This window comes from Paramormyrops kingsleyae, chromosome 17, assembly GCF_048594095.1.
Source record: "Paramormyrops kingsleyae isolate MSU_618 chromosome 17, PKINGS_0.4, whole genome shotgun sequence".
NCBI classification, from domain to species: Eukaryota; Metazoa; Chordata; class Actinopteri; order Osteoglossiformes; family Mormyridae; genus Paramormyrops; species Paramormyrops kingsleyae.
In genome coordinates, this window is record NC_132813.1 from 2,178,355 (window position 1) to 2,195,493 (window position 17,139).

Genomic DNA, 17,139 nt, shown 5'->3' on the forward strand with positions numbered 1-17,139 from the left:
GCATCGCCTTACGTAAAGCCGGGCCGGTCGCTGAATACGGTAACCTGTCAGGGACGCGCAATGTGACTATAAGCACGTCGTAACACCTGGGATGGGATGGTTCAAAGTTCACATGCAAAGAATACCTCTGACGTGGACCCTTGTGGTGGAATCAATCCCAGTCGATGTCTGGGACCATCAACATATTTCAAACTGATATTTTATCTGATATGCTGAGGTAAAACTTAAATATTTTTCAAATCCCAGCTACTGCCCTGTTCTTCATGCCACTTAACTCCCTCGCAGACAGACTTTTTTTAATTTTTTTAAATTAATGCTGGGAATTGTGTCGATACCAAGATAATCCACACCTGAACTGCATTGTTGGTTCGGCAGGAATATCCGACATTACTGAAGCAGGGAACCAGTCTCTCCATCAAGCAGATTCCAGTGACCTTTCGGCTGAGTTTGGCCCCTAACCAAGGCTACAGGCTAAATTCATAGGATTGTGCCAAAATATCCTATGAATATTACCAGGGGCGTCATGAGGCCTATTTTATGGGTGCTTTAGTCCCCCAAATAAATGTGTATTTATTGGCTTAAGTCATGAATAGCGTTACTCAAAGTGTTACTCAAACAAGGTAGCCAAGCTGAGGGGCTGGTACCCTGAATGGTTACTGGACCATCGCTGTATGGGGATCCCATCTTGAAACTCACTTGAAGCCGCTGCGTCTTCCCCTTAAATCCAGGAGGGAAGGGGGGGGGGGGGGGGGGTGGTCAGAAATGAGCTGCTGGTGGCCGTAATGACATAATGGAGCAAGAGACCCCTCTCAGGAAAGCTTAGAAAAACACCTACACTGGGTAACTGTGAGTCTCAAAGGCCAAGGGTCACCGGCTGCCAAAGCGAGGCTCTCCACGGCAGATTCCAGAAAAAGCCAGGCAGGATGCAGGAATGGGCCGGAAATTGCACACGGTGTGAGATTAAAACTCACCGATGGCACCGTTTAGATGAACACGATACAAACCACTGAACGGACCATGTTCTCAGAACTTTTTGCCACATGGTACCAAACAAATTCTTAGGCTTTAATTCTTAAAAAAAAACATTCACTTTAAACACCAGCCTCGCAGTCTGCAGTGAGTAATGGACACAATTCCTAACCCTTACACATCTGAATCGGCCCCAGAGTCAAACCAGGGACACGTCTGACACCCAGGGATGTGACACCGGGGCCCCTTTCCACCTTCAGCACAATGAGGGAGTCTGTGGTCCTTAGGGCTCATGTCAGGGTCCAGGTTAGAGTCCGTCCATCCCGGCTGCGCAATCATCCATCAGTCTTGGTGCAGTCGAACGGCTTCCACCGCTGTGCAAACTGCAGGACCTTCTTCCTCTGGTCATCAAAGTTCTCCCGCATTGGCTTTCGCCATCTCCGGGGCTCCAGGTCCAGCATCCCCCCAAGGATCTCCTGGGGGGTGAAGGAGGGAGTCAGCCTTAACACCACACAAAGGGCTCGGGGTTAGGAGGGGAGCAGGTTCGGAGACGGACCTTCCCAAAGTAATGAGGAAACTTCTGCTCGTTCTCAATGACATGAGCGAATCCTCCCTGAAGCCCAAAGTCCACTGAGAAGAACGGGAGACCTTTGGGGACCTTAAAGAGACCAAGGAGGTTATGTGGTGATGGAGAGGGCGGGGCTTCATAGACAGCCAACAGGAAGAGCCTCCGATCATCATTCACGCCGCTTTCATCCTCAGACCCAGCGACGACGGCTCGCCGGAGGGGAAACACTCACGGCATGCCGGATATCCCTTGAAGACAGATCCACCAGCTTTGTATTCATGGCCCATTCCTCGTCGGACTCCAGGATGGCTTTCTGGGGGGGGCAGACAGCACAGTGCCGGCGTGTCACTGGGGCATCAGAAAGACCCGGGGGGGGGCCGGGAACAAACCAGAAGACGGGCGTACCTTGAAGTATATGGGGGCCATGTCACCCAGTTCCCGGGGGAGGGGGATGCACTCATACACCATGTGGAGGCGCCGCTTCGGGTTCATGTGGGTCTCCAGGAACACGCAGTCCAGGTCCTGCCCCTGGAACATCTTCACCAGCGCTTTACGGAATATCTGCACAAACACCCGGACCTTACAGTGGGCAACACTGCCTGCGTCCCACTCATTAATGGATTAGTTTTCCGAAGGGGCAGGTCAGGTTAAGTAGCAACTTAAAGGTCAAACAGCAGGACCCCTGCCGGCAACTGAACCGGGAAGCTTTGGGTTCAGGTCATTAACCGATCTTACTATCCCAAGCTGTATAGCCTAGTCAGGGCCAGGGTGTGTGTAGCATTCAGGTCAGTATCTGTCAGTCCATCCAACACACTGCCTCCTGGTGCCACAAGCTGTAATTCGCGGGGGCTGGAGCCCTGTGCACACCAATATTCAGGGACATCACTCTCTGTAACGGACCCACCTAATTACACTAATGAGAGGCCAGGAAGCCCGGCAGAGATGAACGGCAATCATTACTGGGTGTGTGTGTGTGTGTGTCTGTGTGTGTGTGTCTGTGTGTGTGTGTGTGGTGGCAGGGGGGGTCACATACATGGGCTGCAAACTAACCTGAACCAGCCCATGGATACAGTGTGGTTGAGATCGTGAACTCAAGACAGAACTGTCAGGATAGCAACCAACAACCCCAGAAAGAGAATGGGGGAGAATAAATGTGGTGGGTGAAGGGAGGAGGGGGCCGGGGACAGGGGGGGAGCGCGCCGGGGGTCGCCAGCCTACCTGTACCTCTGCCCATACATCCTCGTCCAGGGCGGTGGAGGTGGTGTTGTGTTGCAGTGGACAGATGAGGCAGTGTCCCTCCGTGAGGGAGACGGCATTGGGCAGGGATAGGTACACCTGGGGGGGGGGGCACAGAGAGGGGCCTGCGTTACGGTGCGCTGACCGGGCCTCTGTTACAAACAGCTGTGTGACCCTGGCACCTGCCATAACCACTGACAGGGTCTGGCCTGCGAGGGTACAGCACAGACTAAGTGCTTTAAGATGCACTTTACAGTGTAGGGTTTAAAAGAGCAGGATCTAAATTCCTACAGTAGGGGGCAGAGTCTAAATTCCCAGGCCTTTATTTCGAAGAGACCAAAAGAGTATAGACGGTAATGGGGAATCGGTAGAGGCACACTAACGGCAAGGCCTGACGAAGAGGCACACTAACGGCAAGGCCTGACGAAGAGGCACACTAACGGCAAGGCCTGACACAGAGGCACACTAACGGCAAGGCCTGACGAAGAGGCACACTAACGGCAAGGCCTGACGAAGAGGCACACTAACGGCAAGGCCTGACGCAGAGGCACACTAACGGCAAGGCCTGACGAAGAGGCACACTAACGGCAAGGCCTGACACAGAGGCACACTAACGGCAAGGCCTAACGAAAAGGCACACTAACGGCAAGGCCTGACGAAGAGGCACACTAACGGCAAGGCCTGACGAAGAGGCACACTAACGGCAAGGCCTGACGAAGAGGCACACTAACGGCAAGGCCTGACGAAGAGGCACACTAACGGCAAGGCCTGACGAAGAGGCACACTAACGGCAAGGCCTGACGAAGAGGCACGCTAACGGCAAGGCCTGACGAAGAGGCACACTAACGGCAAGGCCTGACGAAGAGGCACACTAACGGCAAGGCCTGACGAAGAGGCACACTAACGGCAAGGCCTGACGAAGAGGCACACTAACGGCAAGGCCTGACACAGAGGCACACTAACGGCAAGGCCTGACACAGAGGCACACTAACGGCAAGGCCTGACACAGAGGCACACTAACGGCAAGGCCTGACACAGAGGCACACTAACGGCAAGGCCTGACGAAGAGGCACACTAACGGCAAGGCCTGACGAAGAGGCACACTAACGGCAAGGCCTGACGAAGAGGCACACTAACGGCAAGGCCTGACGCAGAGGCACACTAACGGCAAGGCCTGACGAAGAGGCACACTAACGGCAAGGCCTGACACAGAGGCACACTAACGGCAAGGCCTAACGAAAAGGCACACTAACGGCAAGGCCTGACGAAGAGGCACACTAACGGCAAGGCCTGACGAAGAGGCACACTAACGGCAAGGCCTGACGAAGAGGCACTCATCAGCCTGATTATTAGCCAGATTAGTGGCTCTCAGGGTCCTGACAGATATTCTCACGGCCGGTTTATCAGTAGCAGTCAAACGGTTAAAAATTAGCAACATTTACAATGTTGATCATTTTGTAACCACTTGACTGCTGCTACATTTCCATATTATGCTGTTACATTTACAATGCTGCTAAAGGAAATGTATCATAGCACTACGATGCACTTCATCCTACAACTACATTCATATGTATAAACACACACACACACACACACACATTAATTCAGTTATTTAGCTAATTATTTAGAATAGGAATAATAATAATAATGGTGCGTTTTCTTCAACTGCGCTACAAACAAGTCTTGCAGTAAATCTATGATGACAATATAGACACTCCATTCAGTTCCCACTCCCCCTCCCAGAGCCCCCGGTACCTTGGTTCCGATGGCCACCACCAGGTGCTTGGGAAGCTCGGCGCTGTCAAAGCAGTAGGGGCACCTGTCCATGGCACTGGCCAGCCGGCGGTGCTCTTGTACGGCCCGCTCACGCTGGCGCTGCTCATCCTGGCCGGAGCGCTCTCTCTGGGCCGCACTCGACACAAACATGTCGTCCAGCGTGTAGTTGTCTCCATCCTGCTTGCCCATCATCTGCGGCACACGGCACGGCTAAGGCGTCACCTTCGTCACACGCGCTTGTGTTCTTAATTCTGCTCGACCAGAAGTGCCAGAGCCAGCTGACAGCAAGTATGGGCATCTAACGGCCGAGATCCGATTCGCAGATGTCGGCCAAAACCCAGCTCTGAATCTACATACATTTAAATAACATCACATAAAAACTGAAACATCACCCAACATGCAAGCAAGGTGCTGGAAATACGGTCACATTTTCATACAAACAGGACAGGAACATCAGGACTGGACCGGGCCTGAAAGACACTGCGCTTCTTTCACAATGTCGTTTTCCTCTAAACCAATCGAAACAGCCTTCTGGGAGACTGGGGTGGGAAGGAAGTGGTAGGAGATAAAGGCGGGGGGGCCACGGGCAGGTCTGGAGCTGCAGCCTGCGTGTGAAAGTCGATGTCACACCAGGCCTTTCGGACAAGGCCCCCTGCACATGGTGTAAGCGAGAGCCGCGTCGTGGTGGGCGGAGACAGCAAGCCCTTTGGCGAGACGGGATTGGCCATTTAAATGCAGTGGAAGTGCAGTGGAAGACGATTTAAATACACGGCACAGGACAGCCCTTTACGGCGATCAGTGCTGTAAAGGCGACATAATCGGGGGGGGGGGGGGGCATTAATCCAGACCAGTGCCGCGTGTCCATGGAAACGTTGCTGCGAGGAAGGCGTGTCCGTGTGGCTGGATCGCTGGATTGCTGACCAATCAGGGGTGTTGTTTACGGGCAGCAGGACGGTATACGTGCATTCCTGCCGTGTGACGCTGGCCTCGTAATCACGGCTCCCCCCCAAGCCCCCCAAAAGACTGCAACGATGAACAGATATACCCCGAATCATACTTAAAAACAGACAAATCGATCCATGGTCCAACTGCGTGATTTTCAAGGAGAACGAAAACACCCAGCCTAGGGGCGGGGGGGGGGGGGTAACCACAGCCAGCGTGAAGTGAGAGGGGATCCCCAGGAAATGGGGGGGGGGGGGCTTCTTTGCAAATTACAGATTTCTGTCACCCCTTCACCATTCACTTATGTTGCGGTTTATTTACAACAGATTTTGGGAAATTTCAAGCGTTTTTTTCTTCTTTTTTTTCCCACGTCATTCACGGATATCCGGCCCTGGAAACCAAATCCGTATTTATAGAGCGGCACAGCAGATCGACAGCGGGGCTGGAAACCGCGGCACGGCTGAAAGCTCAAGGTGTAATGTTTACCGCTTTCATTTTGAATCGCCATGGCAACACTGACGTCTTTGGACTTTATTAATAATGCTCTCCCTCCCTAAAGGATTTACACATATTAGGCACGTTAATATTTCATACGCGAACCACATGCACCCACTGTGCACTCCAGGTCGTACCCGTTGCATTCTTTTAGAGTTTATCCAGCAGCTTTCTGGGGGTCAGACGCAAGCCCGCCCTCACTGGACAGTAGCTGGCAGAGACACACCTCACTGCAGATTGTTTTCTCTGATTTCAGTAACAAGAGAGCAGCACAGATTGGTTTCTTTTCTTAACAAAGGCAAACAAATTAAACAGACGTGTGCCACCTGCTATTTAATACCGGGCCTTCCTGAAATGTTAATGAGTATAAACTGACTCCGCCCACTCCAGGGTGCCGGACCGGCTGGAATGATCGGCACTCGTATGACAGCCGATTCCAGTGGGAGGGACAATGACAAACAGGGTCCCTGCTTTGGTCCACAACTATTATAGAAAAGACACTACCATCCCACTTGAGTCACCTTCCCAGGTTGCACGAGGGTACACAAATGTAGAAGCGTGCCCTCCCTCTCTCTCTCTCTCCCTCCCTCCCTCTCTCTCTCTCTAACACACACAGACAGTCAGTGAAGCTCAGCTACCCCAACACAGTCTATCTGGACCATGCGCAGGGAAAATCCTGTGAAAATCCACAGCACCCCCAGAGATGGCCTTCAGATGCAGGCCTAGGCCACTCTGCAGACCCCCCAGCTCCCCAGGGGCTCTGACAGCCCCAAATATCAGCACTTTATTATCCAGAAGCCACAAAGCTTCCAAACAAACAAAGAAGACCTCAGTGGCTACACTGAGCACGGAGGCCCCGCCCACCTTAGCTGCCATGCGAGAGTACAGCGCATTTTGGTCTCCTGCAGTGCTCATCTTCTCCCGGCGCACCATCTCCTGCAGGTCCATAGCATCGTCGTCTTGGAAATAGCGAACACGCTCGCCATCACGGTGAGTCTCGATCTGGCAGGGTGGGGCAGAGTTAAACATGCAAGTCAGCTCATCCTGTGGGATGAAGGTGTGGCGACCTTAAGGGGGCGTGTACTCGGTGACATCAGCATTGAAAGGGGCGTGGCTTTAAGGGGGCGTGTACTTGGTGACATCATGCATTGAAAGGGGCGTGGCTTTAATGGGGCGTGTACTTGGTGACATCAGCATTGCAAGGGGCGTGGCTTTAAGGGGGCGTGTACTCTGAGACATCAGCATTAAAAGGGGCGTGGCTTTATGGGGGCGTGTACTCTGAGACATCAGCATTAAAAGGGGCGTGGCTTTAAGGGGGCATGTACTCAGACATCAGCATTAAAAGGGGCGTGGCTTTAAGGGGGCGTGTACTCGGTGACATCAGCATTAAAAGGGGCGTCTCTTTAAGGGGGCACGTACATAGTGACGGTGGCATTAGCGAAGGGCGCGGCTTTGAGGGGAGTGTACTTTGTGACAGAGGGGGCACGTTCAATGTGATTTTGTGCAATATTTTGTTACGATTTCCAGGTTCAATGACATTCCCTCAGAACAGTGTGAAACGTTTTTTCTCGTTTGTTGAGTGTCAGAGGTGTAACACGATCAGCAGCGACAAAGCGAAGATAACAAGGTACTGCCCACAATGGATTCCAGCCATGTGACCACTGTTTCCGTCTATTAAATAAACGTTTTGCAACGTTTGCTTTGGAATGAACGTAACCAAGTCCAAGGGGGTGTGGCCTTAAGAGGGCGGGTACCACAAAGACTGTCCCGCCCACATGCACAGACAGGGGCGTGCTTAAAAGGGGCAGTGCAAACACAGACTAGACTCCTACATCAAGTCTCAAACATACTTCATTAAACTAAAGGTGAGAGTTCACCTTTGACCCCTGTAGCGCCCCCCCCCACGGGAACGTGGCAGAGGTCCTGCCTAAGCTTACCGCTGTCTTCTTCCTGCGTCCTCCCCGGGGCTCCTGGGGTTCTGACGGGCCCTTGACGGGCCACGCCCTACCCATGTGATCGGTCCGGTAGAGAACCACCTCCTGATCCTCCTCCACCCGTCCAGACACCTGGTTCAGACAGAGCAGAAGGGTCACCAGAAAAACAGAACTGCACTGTGTATCTGATAAAGCAATACCACAGACAAGCAGCAGGTGGCAGAGCAGTTAAGGAACTGGACAAACAAAAAGCCGCAAAGAAAATAAAGAGGCAGATGCACTTACAATCCCCCAAATCTATTCTGTGTGCAGTACAGTGATCAGAGTCGGACACGACGTTTAGCTTGTGAGCAGCTGACTCTGAAACTCACAGCACTGACTGGCAGCTAACAAGACAACTTCAAAGAAATGGGCTCCAATTCGGTCTGTTCACTTAACATTAGTTGTCATGTACAATAGCAGCATAAGACAGATGTCAGCTTAACATGAAACATTTTGATGTGTTAATCTACCAAAACTGCCATGACTATGATTACAAATACAGCGGACGAACACAGAAATCAGTACAGAAAACATCTATCTATTTAAAGGTTTTAGCAAGGGGACGCAAATCTCATTTATTCAAGAATACCCAGACCAGTGGTTCCCAACCTTTTTTAACTCACGGCCCACACAGCCAAACACATATGTTTCCGCAGCCCACTGCAAAAGAATTTAAACGATCCCGCTTTTTGTGTCGGGTTAACTAAGTACTCGGAAGCAAGGCTGTTAATTGTCTTTATTGAATAAACTGGTAATTTATTTAATTATATATCAAATTATGATTTATTTGATTTTGACTAGACATTTTTTATTATATTAACAATATTACAATTTCTATTAATAATAATTGGCGGCCCCCCTGCAATACCGTCGCGGCCCACTAGGGGGCCGCGGCCCACAGGTTGAAAACCACTGACCCAGACTATGTGGGGACAAAATAGCCCTTAAAGCTGTGAAATTCTCACACACACACAGACACAGAGTCAGGTCAGCTTCAGCAGTGCTGATGAATCTACACTCAACATCAGCCAATCAAATCCTCATCCACTCCGGGAAGACCCACCAAACCGGCCTCATTAGCGCCGGACGCTAAGCGTTTAGCAGCAGGATTCTGTGGCTGATCCTGGCAAGACTTTCCACAGACACTCAGGTAGTACTTCATCAAAAGAGCGGATTAACCAAGAATGATCTAGCGGATTAATAAGCAGAGAGACGCTGAGCTGAATGGGTAAGGCACTATGAAATGGCTCACTAATGTCGATGGGTCTGTCGCCATCAAGAGGCAGGCCGCTGGCGAAAGAGCTGCGTTAGTGACATCACAGGGCATCCTGAGACCGGGGGCCTGCACTACGAAGCGGGGTTACTGACTTATCTGGGTAACTTGTCGGATTTAAGGTAGACTGGGCAAAATGTAAGTTATGAAGTCCATCTAAACTGTGGTACCTTAAACCCGACAAGTTACCCCAATAAGTCAGTAACCCTGCTTCGTAGTACAGGTCACAGGACACAGGGCTGAATCAGAGAGAGCGAAAGCACGGGATGGCATGTTTGGGGGGGGAGGGGCTGCCTCTGGGAGAAAGTGGGCTTGGGGGGGTTGAGGCAGAGCGAGCTCCCCCCCGGCCACTCCCCCACCTGCTTCCCGCTGCCTTGAGCGCGCTTCTCTTTGGCCCGGCGGGCAGCTTCCAGCTGGGACTTCAGCTTCTCCTGCAGCTCCTGAGAGAGAGAGAGGAGAAAGACTAGATAGTCAGAACCCACCTAAGGTCGGAAGACGTATCCACCCCAGTTAGCACAGCCAGGAAGCAGAGAGTGAAGGAACAAAAAGTCAGCAAACATTCCCAGAGGGCCTGATGAGCGGTGAGGAGGGCAGGGGCCCGTTCTGCTACTCCTTACGGACTGCAGGGGGCGCTCCAGAGCAAAACTCATTCCGACCAGTGACACGTTTCCACGGCGTTCTACACACGTTCCTGTGAATGTCCCCTCCCTCAGAAGGAGCTCACCTTGTTTCCCATCAGCTCAGCTTTCACCAACTTGGCCCCAAGCTTGTTCATCTCCTCATCGGTGAGGATCAGCTCCTCCTCCTCTTCCTGCCCGCCTTCTTCCTCCCCACTCTCCGACTCCGTGACCCTAAGAATGAAGACCGGGCCAAATGTTTCAGCCACCGGGCTGCTCTGTTTTGTCTGAGCAGGTCCAAATCAGTGACAGCTCCAGAGCTTTGTCTTCATCTCCACCCTAATGGGCTCGTCCGACAAGCGGCAGTGGCCTTTACGCTGCCCCCCCCCCCCCCAAGACAAAGGACATTATCCCTCCACTACACTTTGTGGGATTATTCGGTAAACACTGACTAACCTGGGCGGTGATCCCACATCCTTGCCCCCATGACGCTCCGGAGACCGGCGCTCCGGTTCAGTGGACTCCGGCACGGCGGTGGCCATCCCAGCCGCCCTTCCCGCGCCATCTTCCCCAGCTGAGCCCGGCTTCCTCCAGGCCGGACGGGTACCCTCGTGGTTGCCCTCGCTGCGGGGTTTGAGGAACCCGCCGGTGCCCTGGTGTGACCCCGCCCAGGCCGGACCCGGCTCGTCCTTTGCGGGCTTCAGGAACCGGGCCTTCAGCGAGCTGCTGGATGGAAGCAGCCTGGCCCGGTCTTCCGCAGGCCGAGGGCTCTCTCTGCGGGGGCGAGGCTCCTCCGCGGCTCTGTGCCCAGCCTCATCTGCCCGGTCCCCCCTGTCCCTTCTGCTCTGCCTGTCTTCCCGATGCCAATCCCTGTATCGGTCTATGTCCCTGTCCCCGTCCTGCTCAGGGTGTCCCCTCCCCCGACCTCCATCCCGGTCACTGTCCCGGTCTCGGTCTCGCCTGCTACCCCTGCCTTCTGGGAGACTCCGTTCGCCCCGTCGGCCCCGATTGGACTCCTGGTCTCTGTCTGAGCTGTCGTCTGTGGTCCCTGGCCTCTTCCACCCCCTTCCCTCGTTCCCGTCACGTCCGGGTCCCCTTCTCCGGGTCTCGGCAACCTTTTCCGCTTCCTCCAGCCTCTTCTGAAACTTCTCCATTGACTGTGGGAGATCAGAACAGGAACGGAGCTCTAAGAGCAGCCAGGTGGCCCAACGGCTGACGTCACACCTGCCCAGGCACCCAGACTCACCCCGTATCTCTCGGAGACCACCTGCTCCAGACTGCGGTTCTCCCTCTCGGCTTGCTCCTTCATGCGCTGGTAGGACCTGCGCAGCCAGCCCAGGCCACCGTCATCTACCACCGCAGCTTTGGGGGGAGGGCACACACTATTTAGCCGGATTGTTCTGCTTCAGCCATCAGCGGAGACCCATAGCTAGTACAGAGTCACTCAGCAAGCTTAGTACCAAGTGACTGACGGGCAGGAAGTCAAACACCAGTGAAGATCCGTCTCAGAACCATATGATCAATACGATGATTATGATCATTTCAGCTGTTTAAGTCAGTGTTTCCCCAATCTGGTCCTTGGGGAACCACAGACAGTACACATTTTAGAGCAGAAATGTGGACTGTCTGGCAGGGAGCTTGGAGAGAGCAAAAACATGGTACCAGCTGTGGGTCGCTGAGGACCGGATTGGTTTAAGTAATAGTAATATTATATTAGTAACAATAAAAGCAGCCTCAGCAGAGGACCTAGTAACAAAACTTTTTGTTACACGCATGGCATCTCTAGAATATAATTAAGAGAATGTAACCTGGTTTCTATTATTTCGACTGGTTCCTGAAACATTAAAGTATTACCCAAATCACAGCGCTTGGGCCGTGAATCACGACACCCCCCCAACAGAGGGGCAGTTACCTTTGTGGGAAGGGGCAGCAATGTTCTCTGGGGGTAGGCCACACCCCCCATCCTTCCAGTAGGGGTTCAGCTCCAGCTTGTGCAGGCCGGCCTGGGGGAGGGGGGGGCACAGAAAGGATGGGGGATTAGCAGACAGGACCAGTATAAACCATCACGGAGGCGGGAGAGAACCCCAGGCCGAGATGGTGATGGCGGGAAATCAGCGGGAAATCACAGCGGGTTTGTTTCACACCCCCAGGCTTCCTGTCTCCGTGACCCAGACACGCCCCTCCAGGGACAGGGGACAGCTGCGGCCCTCCTTAGCAGACTGGGAAATTAGGACGCCTGTGGAGAGATCGCTCCTGTTCTCAGGGCAGCAGATGCCAAAGAGGGGAGACTAAGGCCTGGCCTGCAAGGAGCCCGATGCGGCAACAACCATCATGAGACAATCCAGCAGAAAAGGCACTATAATTAATTAGCGCACATTTTCAGAGTGGAAGTTAAGATAAAGGTTACAGGAGAGATTCCAAGCAAGCACACATACCTGCTCCAGCACTTGGCTCCTCTCCCGCTCTGCCTCCTTCTCCCTCTCCTTCTCCGCCCTCCTCTCCACCACAGACGTGGTCTTCATGGACAGGAAGTCAAAGGTCATCCACTCGTCTCTCTGTGACAGTAAAGGTCAGGTCAGACGGACTGACACCTCGCCGGCAGCTTCAGAGAAACCCCCCCCCCCAACATCACCGGGCAAACACACCCGCAGCACTCCGCTATTCACCAGCTCATTATGGGATGCCTTGCACAGGATGCAGCCCTACTGAATAGTGTCTGCACCTCCCTCTATACTGAATGCACTTTCCTGTCTGGCATCATGCAGACCGTATCCTTTAAATGCTCATGTTTGCGTTTTCCGTGGTCTGAGACATAAATACCCAACTTGCAGATTTTTAATCGGTCTCTTGAAGTCCATACCGTGGTGGAGACCCTGAGGTTCGCGACTCACCTGCTTCAGCTCAGCTTCAGGGGCCTCCTCTGGCCGACTCTCCCCGCCCATCTTCCAAGGCTTGGCTGTGACCTCCACCACCGGCTGGGCCTCCACCCACTCTTCCTCAGACCCCTACACACCACACATCCAGCAAAATGGGCATGTGGCAGACCGAGGTCCCACTCCTGTCTTCAGACCTCCTACACCATAACATCTCCCCAAAAGCGGGCCACAGACCTGACTGCACAGGGCTCTAACAACAACGTGCCGTTTCACAGAAACATCCCTTATCACAAAGGTGTCAGCTTCGGGATTAGAGACCAGAACCAAAGCCACGGCCTAAAGTCAGCAAACAGATCCACGCTCTTTCTGTCCCTCTGATCAGCCGACGTCTGCCTGGAAATGGCCCCCACAGGCCCGCTCACCTCCGAGCTGCCGCTGGACACATCCTCCGCTTTCCTCTTCTCTTTCTTTGCCTTCTTCTTCCTCTCCTTCTTGCTCTTCTTCTTTTTCTGTTTGTGTTCCTAGGAAACAGGGAATGGGGGGGGGGTCACACAGGTGACAAGGGAGTGACACGAGGGCAGAAACAGCCGCAAGGGTAACCACCTCGGAAATCAGGAGACGCAGCACTGGTACACACCCAGAGGCCAGGGGAGGAGCCGCAAAGTCAGTGTCCAATGAAAACAGAGGGGCGGGGTCACAGACAGGAGCATTAAAGCTAGAAGCTTCTGGTTTTGCCGTCACCAAAGTGCAATGGCGCTTTTTAAAAGCGAGCTAAATGTTGTGTGCTTGGACAAATTAAGCAATTGTAATTGCCTTTTAATACAGGCACTGGGAAAATTTACAGCACTTTAATACAGGAAGACGACCTTTGAGGAGAGTGACTGAAATGCACACGAACCCCAGGGCCCAGAGTCCAAAGGATGAGACAGACGAACCAGAAACCAGACCCTGACCTGAAACAGGGGTTGGCGAGGACCGGGATCAGCACGAGGCCTACAGGAAGCGTTACCCACCTGGTCCAGCTGCTGCAGCTTCAGGTCCACCTCAGGGAGCATCCACGTGCCCTCTCCACGGGCCCTCTTCAGGTCCTTCCTCCTCTCCTCCTTCTCAAACTTCTCCTTGGCCTGCAGAGGACATTGCAGCATCGTGGTGGGTTTCCATGGAAACGCAGGGTGGACCGAGTTGCGTCTCCGCTCAAGGCCTGCGGGACACTTTCACCTCACTGGACGCCAAGCTCACAGCTTATGACAAAGAGCTCAGCTGGTCATTCTGGAGACCTTAACCTCCTGATCCTATGGGGCACCAGCACAATGCGGGTTCCTAACTGATTCTCCAAGCTTAACAGCACTTAACTCATTGTCACTGCGTGCCCACATTACTAGGCCCCCACCTGCTCTTCATCCTCCTCCTCCCTGCCGAGGAAGACCACCTGCTTACCGTGTGTCTATTTACCTAGCACAGCTGCAGGGTAGATATGGGACTGGGGGGCATTTTTACCCCCCCGGTGCTCATCAGCAAGCCAGTGGGTGGGTGACACAGACCTCCTGACCTCCATTCTCTGCTGCCACCGCCCCCCCCCCCCCCCCCCCCCCCCATGGCCCCAAAGCCACATGCTGTTGCCCTGCATATGTCACACCTCCAACCTTTCTGACGTCTGCAGGCAGGGGGCAGCCTCGCACATCCATTTTGGATGGGATAAATATTTTGGAACACGACAGAGGAATGACACAGAAAACAGAACATGGGCTTCCAGTGCAGATGGGATGTCGTTTACGGCCAGGCCGCATGAAGCAGCACCCTGACCGATATATATCGGTGGCCAATCAACTCGCATGACGGTGGACTGACGGGCTGCGGAAATATCCCATCGCCAATTACGATTCCGTTACCTGAAGAAAACCATCAAAACCTTTTACCAATGGGGCGGGGGGCTTCTGAGAACACGGCACCAGGAAAACGCAGCAGTGTGTAACAGCATGCACACTGCACACACCATCAGCCTATCCTCCAAGCTCACTGTGGACAGACGTCCCTCCAAACCAAAGCAAAGCAAAGCAGCCTTATCAGCAGGGAGCAGGATTTGCTCACCGGCCACCTCGCCTGGACCCAGGTGGAAGGCATTTATTCCTTGGTAATTTACGATGCTTGAGTGTGAATGGATTAACAAACAAGCCAAACGAAAATGTGTACACAGAACAAGGCAATTATCAGCAGTGACGTGCTGCTTCCGCTGGGTAATTGTGTTGTTGGATCATACGGAAAAGACGCTTCCCGCGGGAGCCACGGCAGTGTAGGAGCACCCCAGCCCAGCTCCATCTTTTCTTTCTCAAAAAAATCACAGATCTGCTCCATGTTTGCTGTTCATTCTCCATTACATTAAACTTGCATTAGCCTGAGTAGCTGAATTGGAGCAAATGTCAATTCATAACTCTTTCAGAGAGATTAATGTGTGCGCACTTTTCAAAAGAAACATTTTATTGATTTGGACCCTCAAAATAACCTACTTAAGCATAAAAATTTCCCTAAAACTACCATATAGTTAAAAACACTAAACCCAAAAATTAGTGACCAGCTCAAAATATTAGATATTTAGATAAACCAACTCATGTCAATGTAACACAGAATCTGTAACTGAAAACCAATAACACTCAACAGCCAGAGGAAAATTAATTAACGCATAAATACAATAATACAAATTATTGTAGATTATTGTAATACAGAAGAACCATTATTGAAGTCAGTATTGGGAAGGGACACAGCGCCATCTAGTGGCCGGCGGGCTACCTTTGGGGAATTAAATTGATCGTCTGCCGCGTTTATAATGTGGTGTTAATGAACCGAGTCCATCTGAAAGGGCTCAGCATCTAGCAGTCTTATGTCTGAAATAAGCACGCTTCCCCTGGCATTAGCATTAGGATTGCCACCTGGGCAGAGTTTAATTTCCCGTGTAAAATCCCCATAATACACGAGGAAAACCCATTAACTCACACACAGACAACTACACTCTTTAGGAAAACCTACAAGTCGTCAGGGAACACAGCTTGATACGTGGCCTTCATGTATCGTAAAGCAAGGAAGATTCCTGCTCATAGCAACGCAGATAATGTGCATCGAATACCCAGATTAACTGGTGATGTTAGTAACTGTTTAGTTCGCTGTTGACTTTACTGTGGTAATAAACACGTTGCCATTTTATTTAAGTTTTATCGTCACATCTGTTCGGAGGAACACAGTGAAATTCTTGTGCCACACTTGCAGGGATGGGGACAGGTGCATGGTGGGACAGTAGAACAGACGACAGTGCAATGAGAGACACTGCAAGACAGTGCCATGTAAGAACAAGCGGTCAGTAAATAAGCAATAAAAAGGTTGTGCAACGGGGGACAATGTGTAAATGACCACAGAGTTAGTACATAGCTTGTAAAATGGAGAAGTGGAATATTTAAAACGGCGTGAAATACAATGCAGTGGGTGTACAGTCACCGGGTGTTTAACATATTACATATTATAACACAGTACAGCTACCGTCAGTATAAAAGCCAGTGGGCCCTCGCTGCTTCTTCATGTCACTCCGAGAATTAAACATAAGAACATGATGCGATAGGGGAGAAGAGTGCAGGCCAATCTGGCTAACCAAGAAGAGCCTCGACCAGGTGTGCCTCCGAATTACATAGCTGACAATAATAATATTATTACAAGATTCACATCTTTGAGCTTCGGCTCAGATACAAGCTAACTAATGTTAGCCACCGCGTTCTCCCATTAAGCCCAAACGCTTTTTTTGGTCGATTAGCGGCCTCGATACAAACGTATTGGCTAGGCTGCTTCGGGTTATTAGTTACCTTCCGGAGCACCTCTTCTCTTTCTTTGCGTTTATATTCTCTCCTGCTCTCGATGCTGTCTGAACTTTCAAACGTACCTCCGAACGCCGCCATGACATTGCCGGAAATACTGTCGTAAAATCATTCACGACAATAGAGCCCTCGTTTCCGACAGAAGAGCCCCCCCCCTTAAGCTCACCCAAAAACAGAAATTTTAAATGTCTAAGAAATTATCGTATGTGTTGTGCAGTTTCTCACAAGACGCTGAGGCCACTCATACTACATTCTTGAATCATTCCAATTTTTCAACAAAGGTTCCACCATTAAACCCACATATGTGTGCTGCATTTAAGTCTCAGTGGTAGCAATCGGTTACAAGCACTTTAGAAAATGTTATAATATCACTACCTATTAAAACGACCGTCAGACAAATTTCTGTTTTTTTCTCAAGGGCTTTTAACAAGTGATGCTATCCCATGGAAAGGATTCAGTAGGTTTCCTGTATATGCAACGTGTCTGACGTCATCCAACAGCTCCAACAACACTGCAATATGAATAATTTTCTCTCTAGTTACTTATTAAAACTCTTC

General features: G+C 51.7%; 1 protein-coding gene across 1 annotated transcript; it reads right to left on the reverse strand.

Annotated features, from left to right (window-relative positions):
• Window positions 1-1,044: 1,044 nt before the first annotated feature.
• On the reverse strand, window positions 1,045-16,726 carry cwf19l2 (CWF19 like cell cycle control factor 2). The gene is made up of 18 exons (XM_023792447.2): window positions 16,571-16,726; window positions 13,742-13,852; window positions 13,151-13,249; window positions 12,744-12,857; window positions 12,288-12,407; window positions 11,765-11,855; window positions 11,099-11,214; window positions 10,309-11,009; window positions 9,960-10,086; window positions 9,595-9,675; window positions 7,924-8,052; window positions 6,851-6,988; window positions 4,529-4,741; window positions 2,756-2,872; window positions 1,943-2,098; window positions 1,770-1,850; window positions 1,526-1,627; window positions 1,045-1,445 (listed from the first exon to the last, which is right to left on the reverse strand). Exons 1-18 carry the CDS (start codon window positions 16,661-16,663, stop codon window positions 1,305-1,307), a joined length of 2,730 nt encoding a protein of 909 aa, XP_023648215.2. The 5' UTR covers window positions 16,664-16,726; the 3' UTR covers window positions 1,045-1,304.
• Between the last annotated feature and the right edge of the window lie 413 nt (window positions 16,727-17,139).

Coding starts and splice junctions, on each gene's coding strand:
- cwf19l2 (XM_023792447.2), bottom strand. CDS start 16,663: ATGGCGGCGTTCGGAGGTACGTTTGAAAGTTCAGACAGCATCGAGAGC. Junction 4,742..6,850: donor ACTCTCGCATGGCAGCTAAG/GTGGGCGGGGCC, acceptor CGTGTGCCGCAG/ATGATGGGCAAGCAGGATGG. Junction 1,851..1,942: donor TGGCCCCCATATACTTCAAG/GTACGCCCGTCT, acceptor TGCCCCCCCCAG/AAAGCCATCCTGGAGTCCGA.